Source organism: Triticum aestivum, chromosome 4B (genome assembly GCF_018294505.1).
Source record: "Triticum aestivum cultivar Chinese Spring chromosome 4B, IWGSC CS RefSeq v2.1, whole genome shotgun sequence".
Lineage (NCBI taxonomy): Eukaryota > Viridiplantae > Streptophyta > Magnoliopsida > Poales > Poaceae > Triticum > Triticum aestivum.
In genome coordinates this window covers 436,798,699-436,809,612 of record NC_057804.1, presented here as the reverse complement: position 1 = coordinate 436,809,612, position 10,914 = coordinate 436,798,699, and the positions used below count along the sequence as shown (strand labels likewise).

The following is a 10,914-nucleotide window of genomic DNA, read 5'->3' as shown; positions in this document are numbered from 1 at the left end:
AACGAGGCGGACCAGTAGGCGAAGTTCTCGTCCATCGGTGGTTACCGGAATGTCATCAACAAAAGTAACAGGGTCTTACTGACAGAATTGTACAACGAGGTGTTTACATAAGCAGTGGAATATTACTGCTTAGATCATATAGATCACAAGAAAAGGTTAAACAAACCAATGGAAGGAAAATATGATCATCAGATTAAACAGAACAATGGAAAGGAAATTATGTTTAACCACATATTTCAAGGGTATATCCTTCCCAAGGATAAGCAGAGCATGATATCCATGACAGGATATAATGTAGAAAACTCTTTAGGTAGGGGAGAGAATTTTCATGACATTACTCATACAACGGTGTTTGGATAATTGAGCAAGAAACATTTAGCATTGGGCTTCAAATGTTCTTGTTGAAATCAGAGTATCACAGACATGCTTCGAGATAGCATTGACATGGTCTTCAAGCAAAGGCCGGTTTTTTGGATACTCAATGGATCCATCAGGAACAGTTTATAACATAGGTCTTACAATTTCCTCCAAGAAGAACGGTTATCCTTGCAAATAAACCATAATGATAGGTCCTCCAGCCAGGGGGGGGGGTGCTAGGCATGACATCCTGTTACCAGGTCATCAAAGGGCCAACAACATAACTCTTGGAAAGTTGTCCCAACCATCATATCTGACCGAGATTCAGATCCGATTGGTGTAATCATTCCTCAGAGTCGGGATGTCCGAGAATAAAAGGTGCAACACAAATAGACGAAATGACATTTCAGGATTCTCAGGAAATGAACTATGGGAGTGGGTTCCTGAAACAATAGTTCATCATTAAACCAAGGGGAGGAGGAGGTGGCTGATGGGCTCGGCGATAATCCATCGAGATTTCTGACAAGATGGATTTCCATAATTATGTGAACAAGGAGATAACATTTGTCAGATCAAATGGTATAATGATGTATGCTCGAGGAAACATACTCAATTAAACATTGGTTGAAAGGTGCACCCGAATATGGGTTGGGTTGCACAATCAATGTTAGAGTGGTGACTTGACGAACAAAAGAATTAGAATGAAACTCGACCATTACTTCAAAGCAATAGGGTTGCTAGAAGTTTCGAATTCACACCTCATGGTTCAATTGTCGGTATTCCGGTTAGAAACAACACGGGTACCAAGAAAGAATGGTGAGGGTGAGAAGTATCACCATACCAAGAATTCTTAAGAGGGGGAGTAATCCTCACGACCTTCTTGACATAAAAGATGGTAATACTCCATGGTAAAGAAGAACAAATGCTAGGTAGCAAGGAACTCGAGGTATAACACAGAACACAAAGAAGTTTATGTTGGAGGGAACGCAATAAGGAGGTCGATGACAACACAAATCATCGAGGGCAAGGATGGTATTTCTCATCATTAATTCAATTGATATCCTGGAAGAGCATCAGAATGTAGATGGTGATCATGACACATTTGTCGAGAGATTCCACGAAGATGTAATCGATCCGCGATCACATCCAGTCAAAAGAATAATGAAGCAAGAGGTTATTGGAACCATAGGCACGACACAAACTTGAAATCAAGATTGTTGTTCAAGGCGAACTGATATGACGAGGAAGATCGACGTAAGCTTAGCTCATTGTCAAAAGTTGTGCTCTGGGATTAAGGACCAGGTAGCACAGTTAAAATTTAGCATGGTAATGATATGGCCGATCAGGCTAGGAATGACATGATTGGGTACAAACTCGTAAGTAAAGAATATTAGTAAGAGTTGTTGAACCGTAATGCGGACTCGGTTCAGTTATCGGTGTCTTTGAGTGTTTAATAACTCAGAGCCCATGAAAAATTGTAATCAGTGGGAACGTAGCACTTGATGAAGAACTCATAAGAAGTTATGCAGTTCCATGATAATCTCGAGATACCAGGGGGTAATACTCGACGACAGATCAAAATAGAGGTTGGACTGGGGTATTGCTCTGCAGAAGACAAGTGCTTAAACTGGCACGAGAATTGGTATTTACAGGAGAACATGGTCGGAACCACGATTGAAAAAGGCCAGATCCCAGCTATAAGATGAACTTATACCAAGGGAATAATTAATTTTAAAAGAAGCTTCGATGAGAAGATCTACATCGTGTCTATGGGCATGAACACAAAGTTCAAGGTCGACTCCCACTTCTTCAATGTATAATCTTCCATTCACTTCTCGCTTTGATAAAGGCATTAGTGTTGAAAGTTTTACCTGGTGAAATACCAGATGAGTATGACTCGTGAAATCTTCCGAGTTCACACATATTAAGGAAGGCATAGGTTCAACCCATCCGGGCATCTTACGAACATATACCACAAACTTCGGGGTAATTAATACAAGCTCGAAAGTAGAGCATTGTTGGTCAAGCAGAGGATACAATGTACCAAAGGCATTATGTATCAGGGGAAAGAGCTCACAAGGTGATTAATTATGAAGGACATAAAATCCAACAAAGGAACCGATGGTCCACAACGGAGCTGGTGTGGGTATCGATACTCTATCAAAGGAAGAAGGAATGCAAGTGCACCGGATTATAGAAACAACTGACTAACTCAATTGTCAAGTGCAAAGGAATTATGATTCCCAAATCAAGGGATCAGAAGCAATGCTCTGATTAGGGGTGGATAAGTTGAATAGCCTTAGGGTACAATCAAAGACAATTCGATTGGTCGAGAACCAATTCCAGTTAAAAGAATGGCAGCTCAGCCGGAAAAGTAATTTATAAGGATCAATGATGATTGCGTGTATTCGCAAACATATTGAGTCAATAGACCCAAAATGATAATGACAAGGAATGTCAATAAGACTACGAGACTTATGGGATTAACCATAATGCGAGCAAGCAAGAATTTCAAGAGCCAAAGGCTCCAAAGGATTTTCAGAAGATCGAATAATATTTCGAAGACTTTTGTGAAACTCATGAACAACTGGGGATGAGCGGATACTCGATAATTGCAATAATTAACCGTAGGGGTATTCAGGTGACAAAGGACAGCAAGGCAGTAAGCTCAAAGGATTATCGAAACAACGACGAGTTTTCAGGTTATCTTGTAATAACAAGACCAACTGGGGATGAAGGTAAGAATAACAACTGCAAGTAGTTATCCATAAGGGTTTGCGGTGGAAGGGGAATTGCAAACGCGATGAACACAAGTTCTCGGGTTAACAGCGGAGAGTATCTTCAGGGTCTTCTGGTGCAGCAGACGATCATCAGTAACAAGGGGCTCTCCGGGTGAAGTGATAACGAGATCCTAATGTTAGATTTAGTAAACTTCATTTAACCCGAATAGAGGAGAGATCAGCGTCCCAGAGTAAAGGTCGAGGAGTAAAAGATCCTAGTACCACCCAATGGCGACGTGGGCCCATGGGCCACACAGCCATGTTAGTAAAAGTTTTGTAAAGTCTAGACTCGACTTCGGCCAAGGAGTTGGAATGGGGATTCCTACAGGCAGTCGGCTCTGATACCAACTTGTGACGCCCCCGATTCAATCGTACACTAATCATGCACGCAAATGTGTACGATCAAGATCAGGGACTCACGGGAAGATATCACAACACAACTCTACAAATAAAATAAGTCATACAAGCATCATAATACAAGCCAGGGGCCTCGAGGGCTCGAATACAAGTGCTCGATCATAGACGAGTCAGCGGAAGCAACAATATCTGAGTACAGACATAAGTTAAACAAGTTTGCCTTAAGAAGGCTAGCACAAACTGGGATACAGATCGAAAGAGGCGCAGGCCTCCTGCCTGGGATCCTCCTAAACTACTCCAGGTCGTCGTCAGCGGGCAGCACGTAGTAGTAGGCACCTCCGGTGTAGTAGGGTCGTCGTCGACGGTGGCGTCTGGCTCCTGGACTCCAGCATCTGGTTGCGACAACCAGAAAGGAAGGAAAGGGGAAAAAGGGGGGAGAAAGCAACCGTGAGTACTCATCCAAAGTACTCGCAAGCAAGGAACTACACTACATATGCATGGGTTTATGTGTAAGGGGCCATATCAGTGGACTGAACTGCAGAATGCCAGAATAAGAGGGGGATAGCTAGTCCTATCGAAGACTACGCTTCTGGCAGCCTCCGTCTTGCAGCATGTAGAAGAGAGTAGATTGAAGTCCTCCAAGTAGCATCTCCAAGTAACATCTCCAAGTAGCATCTCATAGCATAATCCTACCCGGCGATCCCTCCTCATATCGCCCTGAGGAAGAGCGACCACCGGGTTGTATCTGGCACTTGGAAGGGTGTGTTTTATTAAGTATCCGGTTCTAGTTGTCATAAGGTCAAGGTACAACTCCAAGTCGTCCTGTTACCGAAGATCACGGCTATTCGAATAGATTAACTTCCCTGCAGGGGTGCACCACATAACCCAACACGCTTGATCCCATTTGGCCGGACACACTTTCCTGGGTCATGCCCGGCCGCGGAAGATCAACACGTCGCAGCCCCACCTAGGCAAAACAGAGAGGCCAGCACGCCGGTCTAAACCTAAGCGCGCAGGGGTCTGGGCCCATCGCCCTGAGCACACCTGCACGTTGCGTGGGCGGCCGAAAGCAGACCTAGCCTAGTGGCGTTCCAGTCCAATTCGGCGCGCGCCGCTCCGTCGCTGACGTCTGAAGTGCTTCGGCTGATACCACGACGTCGGGATACCCATAACTACTCCCACGTAGATGGTTAGTGCGTATAGGCTCGTAGCCAGACTCAGATCAAATACCAAGATCTCGTTAAGCGTATTAAGTGTCCGCGAACGCCGAACAGGGCCAGGCCCACCTCTCTCCTAGGCGGTCTCAACCTGCCCTGTCGCTCCGCCACAAAGATCCACACAGAGGGCCGTCGGGACAAAGGTCCTTTCAGCCCCCAATCCGTGAATCACTCGCGGGTACTCTTCGAGCTGACCCGACTTTAGTCACCATCTGTATAGTATGTATGTGTGTAAAGTATATACTCGTGATCACCTCCCGAGTGATCACGGCCCAATAGTATAGCAAGGCAGACTGACAAGAATGTAGGGCCAATGATGATAAACTAGCATCCTATACTAAGCTTTTAGGATTGCAGGTAAGGTATCAACAGGTGTAGCAACAATGTCAGGCTATGCATCAGAATAGGATCAACGGAAAGCAGTAACATGCTACACTACTCTAATGCAAGCAGTATAGAGTAGAATAGGCGATATCTGGTGATCAAGGGGGGGGGGCTTGCCTGGTTGCTCTGGCAAGAGAGAGGGGTCGTCAACTCCGTAGTCGAACTGGGCAGCAGCAGCGTCGGTCTCGTAGTCTACCGAAGAGAAGAGGGGGAAGAAACAATAAATGCAGTGCAAACATAAGCAAGACGACGCAAGACATGACAAAGAGCGGTGCTAAGTGTGTCCTAACGCAGTATGAGGTGATGCTGGCGAAGGGGGAAATCATCCGGGAAAGTATTCCCGGTGTTCCGTGTTTTCGGGCAGAGGAGCCGGAGGGGGAAAGTTGCGAGTTTGATATGTTAGGGGTGTGTGGCGGACGAACGGGTTGCTTATCCGGAACCGTCTCGTCGTTCTGAGCAACTTTCATGTTGAAAATATTTTAATCCGAGTTACGGATTAAAAGATATGATTTTCTAAAGATTTTATTAATTTCTGGAATTTATTTAATTATTTAATTAATTCGGAAAATGGATTTATGACGTCAGCATGACGTCATGCTGACATCAGCAGTCAACAAGAGTTGACTGGGTCAAACTGACGCGTGGGTCCAATGGGACCCACCTGTCATGCTCTGTTAGGTTAATTAGGATTTAGTTAAACTAATTACTGTTTAGTTAGACTAACAGGTTAATTAGATTAATTAAGCAGGGTTAATTAACTTAATTAATTTAGTTAATTAATTAATTAACTATTTATATATATATATTTAATTCTTTTTCTTTTTCATTTTTTTTAAACGTTCTGGGGGGCGTGGGCCCCCCCGTTCAGTGGCACAGAGGCCATTCAGGGCGCGGGCGACGGGTAACGGGCGCGCCCCGTTCGGGCGCACGCCCAGGGGCATGCGGGCGTGGGCGGCGGACCTGGCAGGTCGCCAGGCCGGCGTGGGCGAGGCCAGCACGGGCCGGCCGGTGAGCGAGCGGCGGCGAGCACGGCCCCGTGTGGGCGGGCGCGCATGAGCGCGCGGCAGGGCTGCAGCAGGGAGGCCGCGCACGGCGAGGATGACTCGGGCGCGGGGGGCTCGGCGCAGAGGGCGCGCGGGGCACGGTGAGCGCGTGCGGGCGCCGGCGAGGCGCCGGCGTGCCGGAGCGCAGACGGCGCGGTGAGCGAGCGAGGGGGAGAGAGGAGAGGTCGGGGCTCACAAGGGGGAGTAGGGAACGGGGCAGTGTGCTCGACGGAGTTAGGGGAGGTCCGACGAGGAAGATATGGCGAGGCGGCGGCAGTCCGGTGAGGGAGGTCCGGCGGAGAAGCTCCGGGCGGCGGCGACGGGGTCGGGGTTGACGCGTCCAGGTCGGGGACGAGGAAGTAGGCTGGCGAGGCTCTGGCGTCGAGGTGGTTGTGCAGCGGCGGGGCCGGGAGGAAGCAGAGGCCGGCCGGGGAGGAGGGGTGGACGGGGCGGCGTCGGGCGGCGTCGGCCTCCTCTGGACCCCGATCCAGACCGGGAGAGAGGAGGGGGCGTCGTGGGGAGAGTGGGGTGTGGGTGCGGGGAGTGCGGGAGGGGCGGCGTCGGCGTCGGGCCCGATCCCGATTGGATCGGGGGGAGAGGGAGAAAGCGAGTGGGGGGGGGGCGAGTGGATAGGGTTAGGGTTCGGTGGGAGGGGGTTATGCAGAGGGGGGGGGGGCGCCTGGGCCGGCCTGGGGGCCCGATGGCCAGCTGGGCCACGGCCCAGCAAGGGGTCTCCTTCTTTCTTTTGTTTTTGCTTTGCCTTTTCTTTTCTTTTTTTCCTTTTTTTTTCTCATTTGTTTTCTGTTTTAGTTCATTTAAAAGTATTTAGGCAATTTATAAAAATGTGTTTACTGTACTATAGTTACCTATGTCACTTTTGGCACAGCCCGAACATTTTAGTTTAATATTTTTAAAAACTTTTGTCGTTTGATTGATTTAGGATTTAAATTTGAAACGGTTTCGAATTAACCCGAGATTAACTACAGTGAAAGGGGTGACGTGTCATCATTAGTAAGGGATTACTGTAGCTTGATTATCCGGGCGTCACATCTGGTCTACTACAGTTGTCATGTTTTGAAAACTTTAGGAGTTGCCACCTACTAACACTGGACAGTTGCCATGTAGCACTACAAAAATATGGCAAAAACATGTTTCGGGTAAAAGAGAGAGTTGCCATCTGCTTACCAGCACACTAGGGTAGTTGTCATGTACCTTGCAAAAGCACATGGCAACTGATAGCAAAATGAGAGAGGAGACAGGCATGTGGGCGACGATGGTATCTTTTAGGAGTTGCCACCTACTAACACTAAACAGTTGCCATGTAGCGCTACAAAAAAAAGACGTGGCAATAAATAATACGTTTGGGTAAAAGAAAGTTGCCATCTGCTTACAATCACAAATAGGGCAGTTTTCATGCACCCTTCAAAAACATGGCAAATGACAACTTGGGTGTGAGAGAATGGGCAATCGTTGTCATGTAGCGCTACAAAAACAAACCTGGCAAAAAATAATACGTTTGGGTGAAAGAGAGTTGCCATCTGCTTACAATTACAAATAAGGTAGTTTTCATGTACCCTTCAAAAACATGGCAAATGACAGCTTGGATATGGAAGAGTGGGCAATCATGGGAATGGTTCGCGGCGTGCGGGCGCGACGACAGTTCCACCACACGCCCCGACTGGCAATCGTTGACTGCGGTGAGAAAACCGGTGTGCGGACGAACTCCCCCTCATGCCACATACACGAGTTGTCCTACGTGGCACACACAGTCAGCCTTTTCGTGCCTAAAATCGTGCAAAAGACGCTGGACGGCGACTGAGATGTGTGAGTGAGTTGGCTAACGTCCACAGCTTTCCGATAAGGATACTACTGTGGTTTCTTTTTCTGATGGAATGGAACCGGAACCGGGGCAAGAGCCCTTCTTCAAAGAACTATACGGCGGCAGAATTGCCGCGAGGACTGGGAACAGCGAACGGCTGCAGAGTGTAGACTGCACTACTGCAGAGCAACCAACAAGACCAATCGACTAGGCTGAGTAACTTGTACTGTACGTATTTTTGCCGGCGGCGGTGCGTGGAAACATTAGATACCTTGCTGTCACTGGACATGGCGATTTATTATTTGCTATCGACAGAGTACAGCATTACTAGTCATTACAGTAGACACGAGCAAGGATGCCACTACTCGCGGACGTGGCTCCCAAGGCGCACGGTGATCCCGTCAAAATCCCTGACGTAGCCGACCTTCTGCCCCCAGTTCTTCTGCTCCGGCGCGCTTACCGGCACCGCCCCGTTCTCCACGGCCCGCCGGTACGCGGCGTCGACATCGTCGTAGTCGAAGCAGATCTCCACGGGCCCTCGCTCACGGGGCGACTTGGGCAGCTGCACCTCGCCCGTGAGCGCGTCCGTCTCCCTCTGGTGCCGCGGCGTGAACGCGATGGTCGTCGAGCCGGTGTCCAGCTCCGCCCACCTGCGCGCAGAACAGACGATGCACAGACATGTCAGGCTGGCCCGGCAGGCAGCTAAGGGTAGGCCTAGGTGCAAATGGTGATGGGGATTACTTGTGCGAGTCGTCGACGCGGCGGACGCTGTAGCCGAAAGCGTCGGCGTAGAAGGCGGCCGCCTTGACCACGTCGTCGACGTAACAGACGATGTACGCGAGCTTAGGTCTCACCGCCCCAGACGCCATGGCTCGTCCCTTCCGTGCGTACGGGTGCTACTGCTGACCACTTTGAGATGGCGCGGTGTTTGCCTTGAGCTGTTGTGCCTTCCTTGCCTCTCTCGATTACCGGCGCTCAGCTCTCGCCTATGGTTTGCCTTTTAATGCGGCCCGGAATCGCCGCTCCGTCGGCAGCTTGGGAGGTGGCGCGCATGCATGCACTATTCTGGACTCTTCCCTCCACGTTTCAGATCGAGCCCTTCTTCTCAGTGACACGCGTGGACTGTGGAAGGTTCAGCGGCTCCTCAGACCGAATTCTCAGTAGGTGGCACTGACACGTAGCCACAGACCACGTCCTAGTTTAAGAAGCCGGGTGCCAACTCGAAGACGAACGCCAAAGTCCAACCCACAGCCCAGCACCATCAAGTTGCCATGTCTGGAGCCCAAGGCGCACAGCCCAAGGGAGCTTTCACGGCGACCACGTACAGGTCGGCGGCAGCTCCCGACGGCGCGGAGGAGTGCCAGCAGCAGCAGTCGCCAAGGACAGAGCTACGGTCGAGCAAGGACGAGCATGGGTTGCCGGTGAAGATGCTCGAGGAGAAGGTCGAAGACGCCACTGGGAAGGGTGGCCCGGTGTTCGGTGCCGGCGCGGAGGACGGCAAGCCCGACCTGGGCGTCACAGGCACCGGCGGAGGCTAACTGCTAAGCTAGTTGTTACATGGCGTGCTTTGCGCAGCACATGTATTGAAGCATAAACTGTGATGTACTCGTAGTATGTAGAGTAACTTCCAAGGAGTGGAATAAGATAACCAGATCAGAATAAAAAGAAAAAAGATTGAATTCCAAGGCGACTCTCCTTTATCTTCCTCCTCTAAGTCATCTTCCCCATCTTCCCCAACCGTGGCGCGCCGCCTTTAGCGAGGTCTTGATGAGCCCTCCCGGCGATGCGACAGCCGACCATCATCGCCAAAACGAAATATCCTACCCACCAGTGCCGCGCCTCCTCGCCGACGCGGACTGCCTCGCCGTCTTCAGCCGGCCACCCGAGGTTAGCCTTCCCTCGCCTGCTGGGCCTCGGCCCAGTTGACCATCCCGTTAAACCTCGCCAGTTGGCGTAGCATAGATGCCGAGCGCTTAACCTCATGGGCTCTCTGTAATATGTTACTTACATGCATATTTGCGGGAGCAACTAATTAACGAGCGCTCCTTCGGAAGCCTCGCAACGATCAGCGCCACTTAGTGCGCTCTCAGCCATTTGGATTTTACTTTTTTATTTTTACTCACGCGTTTTCGGCTTTTCAAACGATTTTTTTCGGGTTTTTTGACGTTTTGGTTTTTCACCGGTCTTCCCTAGCTTTTTGACAAAAAAAGTAAAAAAAAAAATATTTTTTTGCGCAAAAAAACGCATTTTTTCGCTAGAGTCACGGTTTTATTTTCGCGAGAGGCACGGTTGTGCTTTCGCGAGAGACACGGCCGTGCCTCTTGGAAACGAAAAAAAACGTGTTTTCTGTTTTTTTTCTTTTGCGAGAGGCACGGTTTTGCTTTCGCAGAGGCACGGTTTTGCTTCCGCAGAGGCACGGTTGTGCTTTCGCGAGAGTCACGACCGTGCCTCCTCGAAAACGAAAAAAACACATTTTGTGTTTTTTTCTTTCGTGAGAGGCACGGTTTTGCTTCCGCGAGAGGCTCGGTTGTGCTTTCGCTAGAGGCACGGGCGTGCCTCTTTGAGAAAGGAAAAAAACCGCATTTTTTTTTATTTTTTCGTGAGAGGCACGGTTTTGCTTCCGCGAGAGGCACAGTTGTGATTTTGTCAGAGGCACGGGCGTATCTCTTTCGGAAAAGGAAAAAACCAGTGTTTCGGTTTGTTTTTTTCGTCGGTTTTTTATCCGGTTTTTTCGTGAAAAAAAAGTTCGTCAAAATCTATCAACATGGGATCTAGTTTTGAAGATCTCGACGCGAGGAATCCAACAGTGAAATCGGTTCGAGATTTGGACGCACGGTTTAAGAGATAAAACGTTTTGAATAAACAGATCTACGAAAAAAGGAAAACTACCGGGTTGCGACAAGTGGTGCACATGCAGCGCGCCATTTGTCACAACCTAGGAAAGTTGGAGTGATCTC

At 49.2% G+C, this 10,914-nt stretch overlaps 2 protein-coding genes across 2 annotated transcripts; one reads left to right on the top strand and one right to left on the bottom strand.

The window, feature by feature from the left end:
* Positions 1 to 8,233: 8,233 nt before the first annotated feature.
* On the bottom strand, positions 8,234 to 8,941 carry LOC123094953 (uncharacterized protein Mb0911c). The gene is made up of 2 exons (XM_044516810.1): positions 8,699 to 8,941; positions 8,234 to 8,607 (listed from the first exon to the last, which is right to left on the bottom strand). Exons 1-2 carry the CDS (start codon positions 8,824 to 8,826, stop codon positions 8,319 to 8,321), a joined length of 417 nt encoding a protein of 138 aa, XP_044372745.1. The 5' UTR covers positions 8,827 to 8,941; the 3' UTR covers positions 8,234 to 8,318.
* A 250-nt stretch (positions 8,942 to 9,191) lies between these two features.
* On the top strand, positions 9,192 to 9,642 carry LOC123094952 (uncharacterized). Its single transcript, XM_044516809.1, has one exon. The coding sequence runs from the start codon at positions 9,229 to 9,231 to the stop codon at positions 9,493 to 9,495; it is 267 nt and encodes an 88-aa protein (XP_044372744.1). The 5' UTR covers positions 9,192 to 9,228; the 3' UTR covers positions 9,496 to 9,642.
* Positions 9,643 to 10,914: the final 1,272 nt, after the last annotated feature.